At 43.9% G+C, this 17,414-nt stretch overlaps 1 protein-coding gene and 2 non-coding genes across 4 annotated transcripts in view; all 3 read left to right on the top strand.

Moving 5' to 3' along the window:
- Positions 1 to 17,414, top strand: part of LOC136839140 (uncharacterized) — a 60,754-nt gene that overhangs the window by 21,505 nt on the left and 21,835 nt on the right. For both annotated transcript variants that reach the window (XM_067104815.1, XM_067104816.1), the window contains exon 8: positions 16,684 to 17,180. In XM_067104815.1, the coding sequence (XP_066960916.1) occupies positions 16,684 to 17,180 (497 nt within the window). The remainder of the gene's footprint in view (positions 1 to 16,683; positions 17,181 to 17,414) is intronic.
- On the top strand, positions 10,646 to 10,757 carry LOC136839868 (U6 spliceosomal RNA). Its single transcript, XR_010853474.1, has one exon. It is a non-coding gene; the product is annotated as a U6 spliceosomal RNA (small nuclear RNA).
- LOC136839861 (5S ribosomal RNA) lies at positions 12,271 to 12,389 on the top strand. Its single transcript, XR_010853471.1, has one exon. It is a non-coding gene; the product is annotated as a 5S ribosomal RNA (ribosomal RNA).

The following is a 17,414-nucleotide window of genomic DNA, read 5'->3' as shown; positions in this document are numbered from 1 at the left end:
TTATAAGGCCTTTGAAGTTATTGGTTCTTATTTTTAACCTTATCAGCTTTCAGTTTTTAAACATCTGACTTACCTGGTAGTTATATATGATTAGATATATATAACTACCAGGTAAGTATGTTCAAAAATTTATTTTATTATGAAAATATCATGTTTAGCTGCTTCAGCTTGCTGAGATTGGTAGCTGTAATGTGACAGATTGAATAGGGAACCCCCATAGGAAGAGATACCAAAGAAGTATACTCAGGACTTCATTTGTATATAGGTAACAGTTCAGGGCAGCATAGCAATAAATGGTTTGTGTTAATGGTGAAAAGAATTGAATTAAAATTTTTTATACTCACTGCTAAATCACTGGAACTATTAAGCACAAAAGCTGATTATTCCTAGAAAACATATGTAAGAGAGCACAGGCAAATCTGTGCTATGCCCTGACAAAATCATGGTTTGGCTGATTTGGAAAAAACAATAGTAGTTCTGTACTGTAGCCCTGTAGTTGGTCTTTAAGGGTATCGGCGGCCTGTAATTTTGGTGATATTGGCTTAAATTCATGAAAATGAGTTATCGTCATATTTCCACAGATCTGGGTCCTGGCCATTGCCATAGCAAGATAATATCCATCATAAGCCTTTTAAATGGTTTAAAGGCCAATTTAAAGGCCACAATCCACGTAGAGAATTAAATGTCTGGTTAGGGGTGGTTTGCTATTTCATTTGCACTCATTCTTCAAGTATTTGTATTTCTTTTCATTGCGTATTCTTTCTATATATTACAATATGTTTTCCTGATAGAGATGGCAACTCTTCCCATGGCTGAATAACGCCAGCCAGTTGTGTGAGAGAGAATTTTATATTTTTTTATGTAATCGTATGTTTGTTATTTTCAGTCGATTGCAACACTTCCTCGGACTTTTGACATCAGTTCTTTATTATATATATTACCAGCATGCCAAAAAGAAGTTTGTTCATGACACTTACCTGCCAGATATATATATAGCTGTATTTCTCCGAAATCCGACAGAATTTCAAAACTTCGCGCACACGCAGTGTGGCCAGGTGGTTAGTACTCATTCCCGCCGCTGGGAGGCGGGAATCAGGAACCATTCCCATTTTCTATTCAGATTTTCTCTGTCGCCGGTACTGTCAACATCTGTTTTCAGTACCTCCCGCCTCTGGATTTCGTTAACTTGTTTTTCCCACTTAAGTATTCTCTTGACTTTTGGTTTTGATTCTTGGACTGTGGATTGGCACACGCTTTTTCTGGATTGTTGTGGATTTTGCTTGCCTTGACCTCTCTTTAACTATGTCTGGTTCTAGTTCTGCTAGTTTCCGTGTATGTTGTATGAGTGATTGTAGGTGAGGCTACCAAAAGTTCGGTAGACCCTCACTCTGTTTGTTTGAGGTGTAGGGGCATGTTTGTCTTATAGATGATCGATGTAAGGAGTGTGAACCTTTATCGGATGCGAGCTGGAAGTCTTATGATTCGTATGTTCGCAAGTTGGAGCTGTGACAGGGTTAGGAGGTCTTCCTCCAGGAGTGTGTGCAAGAGTCAGGTTATTTCCTCTCCTGATAATTCCCAACGTAGTTGATGTTGCACCTGTCCCTGTGGTTTTGCCTTCGGGCCCTGATATTGTGTCTGTGGAGGTTCATGGCCTGGCGCAGATCATGAGTTTATCCGTGCGTTGAGAACAAAGTGTTTCTCTTCCAAAGTGCTGTGAAGTGTAGTGCTCCCCCAGTGTTGTGAGGGGCGTCAGATCGGCCCCACATAATGCTTCTAGGCCTGGACTAAGGCTGTCAGACTCCCAGGACTCAGGGAGAAGGCATGTCGAAAGCCAGTAAGAAGGTTACGGGGCTTCCCACCGATCTTACGTCCCTTCGGCAGTTCCTGTTGTCGCTTCCCAGGCTGCCAGAGATCGTGCTTCGCGCCGCATTCTCAAGGACTTTTTTTCGTCCTCCGAGGCGTCCTCCCCGCGCAAGGGGTGGAATTCTAGGACTCTCGTCCTCTCAAGAGGAGTTGTGTTCAAGAGGACGCTTTTCGTCCAGTCTTCTTCGACTCTGGCTAGCTATTTTGATGCCTTTCCACCGCAGAAGAAGTCTAGGATTTCGTCTGATGAGGATGTTTCGGAGCGCCCCAGCCGCTCTTATGGAGAGAACCTTTCTTGCTCCTGTGAGGAAGAAGAAGGCGTCCCCTCGCCCATCGTCTTCCCATAGGATTGTCTCTCCTCCCAGACAGGATTCTTTTCCTGCTAAGAAGATTTTGTTGGAGATGCAGCGACAGTTGTCTTCTCTTATTGCCGAGAAGACTCTGCTCCTCGGCGACCGCAAGGACTTGACTTTGCCTGTCAAGAGATCAAGGAAGTCTCCTGCTCTTCGCTTTGTCGTCTCTTCTCCTGGAATTTTGGAACCCCTCCGTTCTGGAGGGTTATGGAGCTCTGCTTGCTGGACCCCAGGACGCCTGGTATGCTTCTTCAGGACGCTCACCGCGTCAGGACGCTTCGGGCGCTCTTCGCTTTGGGCGTGACGCTCATTGAAATCCAGACACGCCTCTTCAGGACGCTATCTGGACCAAGACGCTCCTCAGGGCGTTCCTTCGGTTGCTCTTCAGGACGCTTCGGAGGAGCATTCTGTTTCTTCTGAGAGTGGAGATCCCTTCTTTCGATTGGACCTCAAGGCAGTCGTTCCCCTAAAGTGTTGGGTGACTTTTTGCTTCTCCGGCTGTGAAGCGGGAGAGGTTTCTGCCGATTGGATCCTGCGAGTCTCTCGCAGCCTCCCTGCTTCCTCTTCTTCGGACTACCAAGTTTTGACCAGCTTCTTAAGGACTTGTTGGGACAAGTTTAAACCTTCTTTTCGCCTCTTTCTCCTCCTTCTCAGTTTAGCTTCCTCCAAAGCTGAGGAGAGCTCCTGGTTTTTTGAAGATGACTTCTTCTTTGGCGACCAAGAGGGCTTTCAAGAAAGTCAACATGTGGATGGAGGAACGGAAGTCCCATGGCAAGACTTCTTTCGCTGTGCCTCCGTCCAAGCTTTCAGGCAAGGCTGGTATGTGGTATGAGACGGGGAGAAGATCTCAGCCCTAGAGTTCCTTCCTCTTCTCAAGGGGATTTTACCAGTCTTGTCGACGCCTCCGAGAGGTCTCATCTGCCTACTGCTAAGGTTTCTTGGACCTTGTCAGAGACGGACCACCATCTCAAAGGTCTCTTCCGCACCATGGAGGTGTTTAATTTCTTGGACTGGTGCTTGGGAGCCTTGGATCTTAAGATCAGGAGCTCCGGACTCTATTACTTTGGGGAGCTCTCCAGTGTCCTTAACTGTATGGACAAGGCAGTTAGGGATGGATCTGAAGAACTTATTTCTCACTTTGGTACGGGCCTCTTAAAGAAGAGGGCCTTGTTTGTGACTTCACTGCTAAGTCTGTCTCTCGTTAAAAGGGCAGAATTATTGTTCGCCTCCTTGTCCAACCATCTGTTTCCCCAGTCCTTGATTCGGGACATTTCGCTAGTCTTAAGGAGAAGGCCACTCAAGACCTGTTGGCTCATTCTTCCAGCGACGTCCTCCAGCTCCTTCTTCTTCTTCTTCGTCTGCTTCAGTTTTGTCCATCCAGGAAGAAGAAGCCCTTCGTGGAGGAACTTCTTCCTCTAGATCGTCTCCGAGGAAGAGGTTTTCCAGAGGCGGCCCCCTCTAAACCTAGGGAAAAAAAGTGACTTCTGTCACCTCCAGACACCTGTAGGAGCCAGGCTTTTTATTTTGGAAGCCTGGAAAACAAGAGGGGCGGACAGATGGTCTCTAACTGTCTTAGAGAAAGGTTACAAGATCCCCTTTCTCATGTTTCCACCCCTTTGCACGTCGCCCAGGGATCTGTCGCCAGTCTTACCACCAGAGAAGCAACAGATTCTTTTGGACCTCCTGGAGCAGTTGTTAGAAAAAAGAGCCAACAGAACAAGTTCTGGAGTTGGATTCTCCGGGTTCTACAACAGGCTTTTCTTAGTCCCGAAACAGTCGGGAGGAGTGGAGACCAGTCCTAGATGTCCAGCAGACTTGAATCGCTTTATTTCAAAGGACAGATTCAAGATGGAAACGCCTCAGTCTGTTCTAGGAGCCTTAAGACCAGGGGACTGGATGGTCTCTCTGGACTTACAAGATGCTTATTTCCATGTTCCCATTCATCCTCAATCAAGGAAGTAGTTTTGAGGTTTGTGCTGGGGAAGAGTCTTCCAGTTCAGAGCTCTCTGTTTGGTTTGTGCACAGCTCCCATGATCTTCACGGTGATCATGAAAACGTTGCAAGGTGGCTTCATCTGGCGGGTGTTCGGGTGTCATTCTACCTAGACGACTGGCTCATTCGAGCCTCTTCTCAGGGAGAGGTGTCTGGAGGACCTGACTTTCACACTTTGAATTTGACAAAGTCCCTGGGACTTCTTGTGAACAAAGAAAAGTCCCATCTGATCCCGACGCAGTCCATCGTTTATCTGGGGATTCAGATGGATTCAGTGGCTTTTCGAGCTTTTCCATCCCGAGAACGGCAACAGCTTTGCTTAAGAAAAAGTTTCGTCCTTTCTAGGGAAAGAAACATGCTCGGTGAGGGAATGGATGAGTTTGCTGGGGACCATTTCCTCACTGGAGAAGTTTGTTTCCTGGGAAGGCTGCATCTCAGACCTCTCCAGTTTTTCTTGGCGGAGAACTGGAGGGACAAGGAGAATCTGGAAGAGATTTTGACGATATCTCCTTCTGTCAAGGGTCATCTGAGGTGGTGGTTCGACCCTTGAAGCTTTGCAGAAGGGGTTTCTCTCAGCCTTCAGAGCCCCGACCTAGTGTTGTTTTCCAGACGCGTCCAGGGAAGGATGGGGAGCAACACTAGGAGGGGAGGAAGTGTCAGGCACCTGGAGAGGGGAACAGGTGTCCTGGCACATAAATCTCAAAGAATTGGGTGCTATCTTTTCTGGCTCTTCAATTCTTCAAGATCAAGTGGCAGGCAGAATTGTCCAGGTCAATTCGGACAATACCACAGCTCTAGCATACCTCAAAAAACAGGGGGTACTCGATTCTCGTTCCCTGTTTATCCAGCAAAGGGAGATCCTGCTCTGGACTCATGCTCCAGGGTCACGATTCTCACGAGGTTCATTGCGGGAGTGGAGAATATCGAGCAGACCTTCTCAGTCGGCAAAATCAGCTGCTGCCCGACCAGTGGACTCTGAACAAGGAGGTATGTTTAGGAGTTGTGGAGAATTTGGGGACGTCCTCTAGTGGACCTCTTTGCCACGTCCAGGACGGCAAGACTTCCCCTTTATTGCTCTCCTGTCCTAGACCCAGGAGCGTTAGCCATAGACGCCCTCCTCTGGGACTGGAAAGGACTGGACTTTACGCTTTCCCTCCCTTCAAGATCCTGGGAGAAGTGATAAGGAAGTTTGCAACGTCAGAAGGAGCAAGGATGACTCTAATAGCCCCCTTCTGGCCAGCAGCGGATTGGTTTCCAGAGACCCTGTCCTTCCTAGTGGACTTTCCAAGAACGCTTCCATTGAGGGTGGACCTTCTCAAGCAGCCCCATTTCAAGAGGTACCACCAAAAACCTCTCCCGCTCTGAGTCTGACATGTTCAGACTATCTCAAAGCTGGCCAGAGCAAGAGGTTTTTCGAGATCTGTGGCAAAGGCCATCGCCAATGCCAGGAGACCTTCTTCGAGGCGGTCTACCAGTACAAGTGGGTCTGTTTTTAGAAGATGGTGCAGGAGTAAAGGAGTTTCCTCGTCCACGACCTCTGTACCACAAATAGCTGACTTCCTTTTTTATCTGAGGCATAAGAATAAACTGGCAGTCTCTACTATTAAAGGCTATAGAAGTATGTTATCGGCAGTTTTTAGGCACAGAGGCCTGAACTTGTCGCGACAATAACAAGGATCTTCACGATCTATTAAGATCCTTCGAGACTGTCTCAAAATTCCTCAACTCAGGACACCTTCTTGGAATCTGGATGTTGTCCTGAAGTTTCTTATGTCTAGTGATTTTGAACCTCTGTCTTTGGCTTCCCTCAAAAACGTGACAAAGAAAGCTGTCTTCCTAACTGCTCTGGCGACAGCTAAGAGGATCAGTGAAGTGCAGGCTATTAGCAAACATATTGGCTTTAGGGGTCCTAATGCTGTATGCTCCCTAAATCCTTTGTTCTTAGCCAAGAATGAGAACCCTTCAAACCCTTGGCCCAAATCTTTTGAAATCAAAGGTTTGACGGAAATACTTGGGCAAGAGTCAGAAAGAGTCTTGTGTCCTGTCAGGGCTCTTAAGTTCTACTTAGCCAAGACCAAGAATACTAGAGGCTCATCGGACAATCTGTGGTGTTCGGTGAAGAGACCTGATCTTCCCATGTCCAAGAATGCCTTAGCATTCTTTTTGAAGTGTTATTCGAGAGGCTCATTCCTCCTGCTTAGAAGGTGACATGAGACTTTGAAAGTAAAAGCTCATGAAGTTAGAGCTATCGCGACTTCTCATGGCTTCCAAAAGAATATGTCTCTGAGTGATATTCTTGGTGCTACCTTCTGAGAAGTAATTCAGTGTTCGCTTCTCATTACTTCGAGATGTGAAGACGACATTTGAAGACTGCTCTTCGCTGGGACCATACGTTTCCGCAGACACTATGTTGGGAGAAGAAGGCAATACTCATCCTATCCTTTAGGGGTTAGGTAGTATTTTTAATCTTGTTGTTGTTTATTTCTGGTTGTTGGGTGGCCATTGAGGTGGACATCCCAATTTTTAGCCTATGCTAGGTTTTTTACCTTAGATAGGGCGGTCAGGTGGTTGGTCGTTGCTCCTTCTCCCTCTCTGTATGGTAACATGATCTAGTCCTATTGTGGTCACGCCCCTTGGACAGGTCATCTGGATCTCTCCAGCTTTATAGGTCCCTACCTTGCTGGAGACTCTGGAAAAGCAGAAGCAGGCTTGGGTGACAGATAACCTCGAAGTCAGCTATGCTAACAGGTAAGGAACCAAGGCGTCATTCGCCTACATTTATTTGTTTCCTAAATCCTATTCTGTCTCTTCCCACCTCCAATGGTGGGATTCAGCTATATATATATCTGGCAGGTAAGTGTCATGAACAAAATGATATTTTAATGATAAAATAAGGTTTGTTCATACTTACCTGGCAGATATATATACTTTTAGTGCCCTCCCGCCTCCCCTCTTGAGACAGTGGCACTAGAAAATCTGAATAGAAAATGGGAATGGTTCCTGATTCCCGCCTCCCAGCGGCGGGAATGAGTACTAACCACCTGGCCACACTGCGTGTGCCGCGAGTTTTGAAATTCTGTCGGATTTCGGAGAAATACAGCTATATATATATCTGCCAGGTAAGTATGAACAAACCTTATTTTATCATTAAAATATCATTTTAAGTTTGTTGTTAAAGGGAACTGCAAGCTCTGCAATATCAAAACTTATCTGAAGCTAAAAGTATAAACACAGCTAATGTTGTGGCTTCTCACATGTCGCCACCAACCACGTGTGCTGAGGAGATACCAAGATAACTTCCTATTACAAGCTCCCAGTAAAATCTGCTATTCCTTGAACAAATATATCAAGATGATGATGGCACCAGTCAGATTGACTTTGTTTTGAAGTTATCTGATGATGAGGAGGGGGAGGAGGAAGTTAATGAGCATTTTCAAGATGTCAATTGCTGTCCCTGACGTAGCAGGTGATGTCGCTGTTTCATCAGGAGCCAACCTAAGAAGTTTTTTTATTGAGAAGCTATACTAATTGAAAAAGAAGATCTTCTAAGTGTAAGCAATGATGGAGAAATAGTTTCATTACCCTTGAGAGTTCTAAAGACGCTTTTGTTCGATGTATTGATAGGGCAGTGTGACCCAATATAAACTGAAGTTGATAAAAACAGTTTTGATGTTGACTTGAAACTAAAGTGTCAGTGTGAAGTACCGTCTTTTTTTCATTATACCAAAGTGCAATCTAGTCTGTGAAAACAGAACATATCGGTGAAACAACAGCTTCATTTTTATATCAAACATGATAATTGGGGAGGCTTGGCAGCCTGTTTTAATAACACTCGAATTGCCTTAGGTGCCAAACTTTAGCAAACAGCACTTTTACGAACGTTATAAAGAGTATATTGAATGGATTCTTCTGAGCAGACCTTCAAGGAATCCATGAAAGAAGTTGACAGAGCAATATTTGATAATTATGAAAGCATTGGGGTCAAACCAGATGAACATGGTAATTTACCTATCGAGGTGTTATATGATGGCACCTGGATGAAAAGGGGGACATCAACCTCTATTGGCATAGGAGTTTTTAAGAGGCTTACACTGGCTTTGTTCTTGATCAGAAGTTTTCAGTAAGATATGTAATTCCTGCAGTACTTTGAATAATAAACTGAAAACAAATGAAGTAACAAAAGAACAATATGATCAGCTTTATGAAAAACATATACAGTCTGGAGAATGCAAAAAAATTTTGACCAAGCTTCTGGAAATATCTACTATAATAACTGGTGCAAGAGCATTTGGCAAAGATCACTGACAGGAAATTCATATATAAAGTATTTGTTGGTGATGGGGATTCGACAGCTTTTTAAAGGAGTATGTATAGTTTGAATGAGGGCACTGGTCCTTATGGCACTCCATACCCAGTGCTCAAGGAAGAATGCATAAACCATGTTCAGAAGAGGATTGTCTTTTCTTATGGCCTTGAGAAAGAAATATGTTTCGAAATATGTAACAACAACAAACAAAGTTATGTTTAGGAGTCTTGGAGGACTCAACTAAATTGAGTGATAGCACTGGTGATAAAAATTGAAAATATTTTGGTTGTTGCAGTAAGAAATGGAGCTAAAGATCCCACTGACCCTTTAGTTACCATGAAAAAATATAATGGCAATCTTTTTACATCTGACTAGTGGTGATAAAAATCATTTTTTGTTCATGAGACTTACCTGCCAGATATATATATAGCTGTATTCTCCGAAGTCCGACAGAATTTCAAAACTTTGGTACACGCAGTGGCCGGGCAGGTGGTTAGTACCCATTCCGCCGCTGGGAGGCGGGTATCAGAACCATTCCCATTTTCTATTCAGATTTTCTCTGTCGCCAGACTGTCAACACCTGTTGTCAGTTCCTCCGCCATTTGGATTTCGAAATTTGTTGTCACTTAAGTATTTTGGTTGTTTTTTGGTATTCGACTGGATCTGTGACTTGGCATACGCTCTTTGTGGACCGTTTTTTTATTTTGCTTTTGACTTTTCTTATAATTAAGATGTCTTACCTCTAGCTATTGAGTCTGTAGCTTGGGTGAATGTAAGGTGAGGCTATCGAAGACTTTGATAGTTCCTCACACTTTATGTATGATATGTAAGGGTGTTCAATGCTCTATGATAATCGGTAATGAATGTGTGGGATTGTCTGAGGGTGAGTGGAAGAAATATGAAGCCTATATGCTTAAATTGGAGCGTGATAGGCTGAGGAAATCTTCCTCCTAGAGTGCATCCTTAGATGGACAGTCAGGTTTTCTCCTACTAGTAACCCTGTAGTAAATTTTAGTACTAACCCTGTAGTTTGTTGCTGCAGAAGGTAATTCCCTGGCTCTCATGTGGAGTCAATGCGTGCTCTTGAAACTAAAGTGAATGCAATTCAAACGCATAGTGTTAGTGCTAGTGTCCCTAGTGTTGTGGAGGGGGCGTCAGATCAGCCCTATAATGCCTCTAGGCCTGGACCTCTGTCGAACTCCCAGGACCAGGGAGGGGGCATGTCGAAAGCCGCATGAGGGTTACGGGGGCTTCCCACCGATCTGGCGTCCCTTCGGCAGGTCCTGATGACGCTACCCAGGCTGCCAGGGATCGTGCTCAGGCACGCATCCTGAAGGATTGCTTCTCGTCCTCCGACACGTCCTCCCGCCTCGGGGTTGGAGCTCGGTTGGACTCTCGCCCTCTTAAGAGAAGCTTAGAGGAGAGGACGCTTCACGTCCTCTTCCTCTAGACGTTTGTACTCTTCCCCGAAAGTTGCGTGGATATTCCTCTGCAGAAGAGAATAAAGTGTTTTTCGAATGATGACGCTACTCGAGGCAAGGGCTAGAGCTTCTTCCCCTGTGGAAGGAAGTATACGTCTCTCGCCCCTTTCCTTCTCTCAGGTTCAGCCCTTCTCCCGAGAGAGTTGCTTCTCCAACGCGTAAGATTTTGTTGGGTTTGCAACAACAGCTGGATGCTCTCATGAACCTTTCAAGATTCGAATCTGCCTGTTAAGAGGTACAGACTTTCACCTTCGTCTCCTGCTTCGTCTTCCTCGTCTGCTAGATGTTTTGGGGCTTCTCGTCTGTCGTCTAGAGAGAGTGTTTAGTGGCTTCCTATTCGTCTTCCCCGAGTTGAGGTGTTGGCCTTTTCTCTTGTCTCGCGCCAGGAGCGCGTCTTGCTCTTCGTGCGCTTCTCACGCTTCACGCGCGCCTCACCTTGACGCTCGGCGCGCGCCTAGCCATGACGCTTCGCGCGCGCCACACTGGGACTCTCTTCTAGTACTTGCCACGGAGCGTCTCGCGCGTCACGCCATGACGCTCCGCGCTCGCTTCGCCGTATAGCTTCAAGTCTTGTGTTGACGCCGCTCCAGTTGTTCATCATGTCGCACAACTACCCGCTTCAACATCTGATGTCCTTCTTAATTTAGCCAGTACTTGTTTTGCTTCGGCAGTACATATACTAAAATTGGAACGATACAGAGAAGATTAGCATGGCTCTCTGCGCAAGGATGACACGCTAATCGTGAAGCGTTCCCACTTTTTTTTTTTTTTATGTTTACTATAACGCACTCTAGTTCCTTCGACTTCTTCGTTCGCGGAGTTCCCGCTTACGATCGGGCGAATCGGAACTACTTTCACCACTCACTCAAGACCCGCCAGCTGCGGAAGAACATCCTCTTTCGTCACAGCCTTTGTATGAAGAGAAACTTCTTTCGTCTTCTTCTTCCTCTGATTATCAGACTCTGGCTTTTTCTTAAGGATCTGTTTCCTGAGACTTTTCAACCTTCGGCCTCTCTCTCTCCACCTTCGCAGTTGTCTTTGTCTTAAGGAGCGTTTTGAAAAAAATCGGAAATCAAATTTTCTGGGATATTTTATATATGGCATCATACATATCCTGACTATCTTCTCAGAAAGTTTTATTTAAAAGTTCGCCACAGTTAGGAGTTATAAACAAAACAGTAACCTATCATAGTCAAATTACATTTTTCATATAATGTAATGATATTGTCAGTATATCGGTGGTAATTTCCTTTTAGCTATGAAATAATAATATCTAATGCGCTATCTATGGCAACCCTGTGGACCTAGTACGCATCAGCTTAAAGACAGGAATGCTGCAGGGCAGTCAGTGGCAGTCAGTCAGTAGCAGCTCAGAGCTTGACTAAGTAAGACGTCGCTGCCCAACCTGAGCCGTGTTTTGACACTCGCTTCATTTAGCTTCATTTAGCAGAAGTTATATTACTTTGCAGGTCTATTTTTTGGCTTTTCATTATGTCATAAAAACATCAAACTGTGTAACAGCAAGCAAATAAATACACAGAGAAGCAAAAATATCGTTTTTCTCAAAACTAAAGTTATCGACATTCAAACTGCATCTCCTTCATAACGATTGCACCGATCTCAATGATACAAAAAGTAAACGAAAGCTAAATATTTGCCTAACAAAGGGGCTTCCATGGGAAGCAACACGAGACCCGCACACAGAGAGAGAGTTTTTTCCCGAAGGAATGTCACTTCCAGAGAGGTAGCAAGTGACTCCTTTCATCTCCAGACTCCCTTTGCAACCAGGCTTCATTTTGCACAAGCCTGGAAAGAGTGAGGGGCAGACGTTTGGTCCCTCCTACTGTTAGAGAGAGGTTACTTGATTCCCTTCCTGTCTCCTCCTCCTTTGTTTTTTGTTTCCCAACTGCCTTCCTGTCAAACAGAAAATTGTTTGACCTGCTCGAACAGATGTTCGAAAGCGGAGAGCAGTGGAACAGGTCTTGGACTCGGTGTTCCCCGGGATTTTACTACAGATTGTTTCTAGTCCCAAAACTTTCAGTAGGCTGGAGACCCGTCTTGGACGTCAACAGGTCGAACAACTTGGTCCGGAAGGAAAAGTTCAAGATGGAGACCTCGCAGTCAATACTAGGAGCCCTTCATCCCGGGGATTGATGGTATTTTGGATCTCCAAGATACTTATCTTCACGCCCCAATTCATCCACGTTCGATGAAGTATCTCAGGTTGTCTTGGGGACTAGACGTACCAGTTCAGGGCTCTCTGCTTTGGACTCTGCACAACGGCCATACCACGTTGAAAACACTGTTTCTCGTCCGATCAGCGAAGTTAAGCAACGTTGGGTCTGGTCAGTACTTGGATGGGTGACCGCCTGGGAACACCAGATGCTGTTGGCGTCACATTTTGCTCCGAGGGTGTTTACACGTCTCATGAAAAACGTTGCGATGCAGTTGCACCTGTCGCACGTCAGGATCTCACTCTACTTGGACGACTGGTTGATTCGGCGCCGTCGGCGAAGGTATCTGGAGGACCTTCAGTTGACTCTGCAACTCGTGAAGTCCCTGGGACTTCTGGTCTGTGGAGAAGTCGCAGCTGATCCCCTTACTGTCCATTGTGTCTGGGAATTCAGATGTATTCAGCGGCTTTTATAGCGTTTCCGTCGCAAGAACGGCAACTTCTATGTACGAAAAAGTCTCGGCCTTCTTGGAAAAGGAAACATGCTAGGTGAGGGAAGGAATGAGTCTGCTGGGGACCATTTCCTCGCTGGAGAAGTTTGTTTTCTGGGGAGTCTGCATCTCAGGCCTCTTCAGTTCTTTTTGTTGGAGAACTGGCAAAGCAAGGAAGACTTGAAAGAGGAATTGAGAATTCTTCCTTATATAAAAGAGGATCTGTAGTGGTGGCTCGATCCAACGAAATTGCAGAAAGGGATCTCCCTCAAGCTTCTGAACCCCAACCTAGTGTTGTTTTTCCGACGGGTCGTCAACAGGTTGGGGGGCAACACTAGAGGGAGAGGAAGTGTTAGGAACCCGGAGAGAGGAACAGGTGTCCTGGCACATCAACTTCAAAGATTTGGCGGCTATCTTTTAGCTCTCCAATTCTTCGAGGTCCAAGTTTGCAATCGTGTAGTTCTAGCAAACTCGGACAATACTACTTGTTCCTGTTCAGCCTTGCAAGAGAGATTATTCTTTGAGCCTATGCTCGCAACATTTCGATTCTCACAAGTTTTGTTGCAGGGGTCGAAAATGTTCGAGCAGACCTGCTCTGTTGGCGCCATCAACTCCTGCCGAAAGGAATGGACCCTTCATCAGGAGGTTTGCCAAGATTTTTGGAAATTTTGGGGTCGCCATCTTGTGGATATTTTCACGACCTCAAGAACAGCGAGGCTCCTCTATAAAGCTCATCTGTACTCGACCCTGGGGCAGTTGCGATAGATGCTCTTCCTGGGATTGACGGGAATAGATGTTTACGCCTTTTTCCCTGTTCTAAATTCTGGGAGAAGTCATACGCAAGTTCGCGGCCTCACAAGGGACGAGGATGACTCTCATCCCCACGTTTTGGCCTTCGAAACACTGGTTCTCGGAGTTTCTCTTCTGGTTGGTAGACGTTCCGAGGACCCTTCCTATGAGAGCAGACCTGCTCATACAAACCCACTTCACGAGATATCTTTGAATCTCCCGCTCTGAACCTGACTGCTTTCAGACTATCGAAACTTGGTCAGAGCGAAGGGGTTTTTCTGGCCAGGTGGCACGGGCCATCGCTAGAGCCAGAAGTTCTTCATCTAAAGGATATATCTAGCGAAGTGAGCAACCTTCAAAGGTTGGTGTAGAAAGAAGGGCTTTTCCTCTTCCTCTATCACTGTGAGCCAGGTTGCGGATTTTCTCCTTTACTTAAGAGAAAAACTCGATATAGCAGTTCCGACTATCAAGTGTTATCGGAGCATGCTTTCGATTGTATTCAGACACAGAGGATTAGATTTGTCTGACAATAAGGACCTCCACGATCTTCTTGAGCTCTTTCAAGACGTCCAAGGTTCCTCAGCTAATTCCCCTGCTTGGAACTTGGACGTAGTGCTCAAGTTTTTTGATGTTTAGTCCTTTTGAGCCTCTCCACTCTGCATCTCTTAAGGATGTTACTCGAAAACGGCATTCCTCGCTGCTCTGGCGGCGGCGAAGAGAGTGAGAGAAGTTCGAGGCCGTCATGTGGGCTTCAAGGAACACAATGCTGTCTATTCTTTAAGCCCTAAGTTCTTGGCTAAGAATGATAGGTCTTCTAACCCTTGGCCTAGACACTTTGAAATTAAAGGTTTAGCAGACCTTATTGGACAGGAACCTGAGGGAGTTCTATGTCCAGTTAGAGCTCTCAAGTACTACCTTAAAAGAACACAGGACACTCGTGGTCCCTTGGATATTTTATGGTGTTCTGTGAGGCAACCAGTTAAACCTATGTCGAAGAATGCACTGGCATTCTTCATTAGGGACGTCATTAAGGACGCACACTCTAGTTGTGACGACTCCAACTTCAAGTTGTTGAGAGTTAACGCTCACGAGGTGAGGGCAGTTGCTACCTCCATGGCGTTCAAGAAAATATGGTACTCAGTGACATTCTTAGTGCCACATTTTGGCGAAGTCAATTCGGTGTTTGCCTCACACTCTTGGCAAGATGTTTAGGTAGCATACGAAAATTGCTTTTCGCTGGGACCATACATTGCTGCTTCAGCAACCTTGGGGACAGGGGTAACTCTGATCCTATCCCCTTTTTAATTGTGTTTTTATGGTTGTTGGGTCGACTACTGGAGGCAGTCTTCCCAATCCTTTGCAAACTAACGCTTTAGGTGTTGGTTAGGTGGTTAGTAATGCTCTTTTGTCCTCTTTGTATGGTCTATGATCTAGTCACATTGTGGTCACGCCCCGTTGACAGATCATCTAGAAGTCGCCAGCTATATAGGTCACTACCTCGCTGGGGTCTCTAGTAAAGCAGAAGCAGACTAGAGTGACAGTAACCACTCAGTCAGCTACGCTATCAGATAAGGAACCAAAATAATTTTACCAATAATTGGTTTTTTCCTAATTCTTGGCTGTCTCTACCCCCTCCAAAGGTGGTATTCAGCTATATATATATCTGGCAGGTAAGTCTCATGAACAAAATGATATTTTAATGATAAAATAAAGTTTGTTCATACTTACCTGGCAGATATATATATTCATATTGCCCTCCCTCCTCCCCTCAGGAGTCAGTGGCGTTAGAAAATCTGAATAGAAAATGGGAATGGTTCCTGATACCGCCTCCCAGCGGCGGGAATGGGTACTAACCACCTGCCCGGCCACTGCGTGTGCCGCGAAGTTTTGAAATTCTGTCGGACTTTGGAGAATACAGCTATATATACATCTGCCAGGTAAGTATGAACAAACTTTATTTTATCATTAAAATATCATGATCATTCTCAGTGTCCTGTTGGCAAAAATAGCTGGTGTTTTTACAATTGTGATTTGGCAATGAATGTATCTCCCAGGAGTCACAAGAAGATGAAAGTAAAACTCCAACTTACAGAGGAGCAAAAGATCCCAGTTCGCCAAATATTTGAAGAGCTTTCCTCTGATGATTTACTGCAAAGATGTGTGAAAGGTCGTACTCAAAACCTAAATGAATCGTTCAACAGTAAAATATGGGCAAAGTGTCCAAAGGTCAGACTTCATGGGAAGGATACTGTGACCTTTGCTTTTCATGTTGCTGCAACGGAGCATAATATCGGCTATGCAGCAAGTTCATTGCTGCCTTTTATGAGAAAAATGACAGGAGAAAGCCTGAAAGGCCTTCAGATGAAAGAGAAGAGCAGGAAACGAGTGTCTGCTATGCATTCAAGAAAGCAAAAGAAGCAAAGAACATCAAAAGGAGGATATGAAGGAGGAGCTCATTAGCCTCCTAAAAACCTGGCAGAACAAGAGTAGAGTGGCGTTCTATGATAACCCCCAAAAATAATATAAACTATTTTCTTTAAGTGATAAATGTTTTTTTTTTAGAGGGAATAATATCTCTTATAAAAAAAGAGGGGAGCAGGTGTCATGTAGGCTTTTCTAAGAAACTTTATATGCTTCTAAAAGCAAAATAAATGGTTAGCAAAACTTTAACTGCATTTTTCTCAAAACATACTTTTTCTACATTCAAATTCTAAAAACTCCCTTATTTATGAATGGATTTTAAAAATCTAAAAAGCAATTTGAACATAGGTAGTGAGAGAACACATCGACAAATTTATTTTTCTTTTTTCTGGCAAAAAATTTTTTTTACTAAGATTTAATATATAATTTTATGGTATTTTTATTGTATTTTTTTAAAATATTTTTTAAAATAGCAGACATTACATATTAGATTTTTGAGTTTGCTGTTTTATTTGATAGGAACTAAACTTTCTGCTATTACTTTTGTTTTTAAATTGAATGATAAATAAAGAAGGAGATGTACTTAAAAAAAAAAAAAGTTATGTTTAAAAGAAAAATATTTGTTAAAAAAAAGTTTTCATCCAATTCACCTGAAATTTTGTATGCTTATTCGACCCCGCCGATACCCTTAATGACCTTATTGGATATCTTAATGTTACAAAATAATATAATGGTTGGAAATTTGTTGTATTTCATTAATATTCACTATTTGAACAGAAGTACATTACTGTATATCTATTCATTTTTATTACAGAGATAGTTCCTATGATCAGTCAAATCTGGAGAACATGGTGGATCAGTGGCAGCAGGACTGGCCGAATGACTACTTCTTTTTACGCTTTAAACCAGACAGTGATCTAGAGCTTCCATCTGTGGAAACAAATGAAGAAAATATACTTTATGCCATGAATGTTGCTATTGCCAGCCAGTTAGTTGGGGACCGACAAAAATTCCTCTTTGTTCACCAGACAAATTGGCAAAGAGATCTTTTACGGATGTATGGCAATGAAGTGTGTATTTTAGATGCAGCATATCGGTCAGTGAAGCACCCACTTCCATTGTACTTTGTGCTTGTTCCTACGAATGTGAACTTTGTGATTGTTGCATCCTTTATTCTAGAGACAGAAGATAAAGAATCTGTTCGTGAAGCTCTTGAAATACTTTGCAGTTGGAATTTGGAATGGACTCCCAAATATTTTCTTACTGACTTCTCTACTGAAGAAATTGCTGCAGTGGAAACGATATTTTTTGGTAAATAAATTAATTTTTATTTTAATACTTTAGTTAAGTGGAAATATGGATGGAAAAAGCACTTGAATGAGGTCTGGATTTATACTACTGTATTTTGAATGGATCTTCATCAAAAACATAGACAACCTATTGTATATACTGTATTAGTTAGAACTGAAGAAAATTTTTAGCTTTTTTTAACTGTACATAAAAATTTCTGATAGAGAGTAGTTAATTTAGAAAATTAATGTTCTG

The sequence above is a fragment of the Macrobrachium rosenbergii genome, chromosome 6, assembly GCF_040412425.1.
Source record: "Macrobrachium rosenbergii isolate ZJJX-2024 chromosome 6, ASM4041242v1, whole genome shotgun sequence".
In the NCBI taxonomy this organism is placed as follows: domain Eukaryota; kingdom Metazoa; phylum Arthropoda; class Malacostraca; order Decapoda; family Palaemonidae; genus Macrobrachium; species Macrobrachium rosenbergii.
The sequence above is the reverse complement of the archived record's forward strand: the minus strand, read 5'-3'. Positions and strand labels throughout refer to the sequence as shown.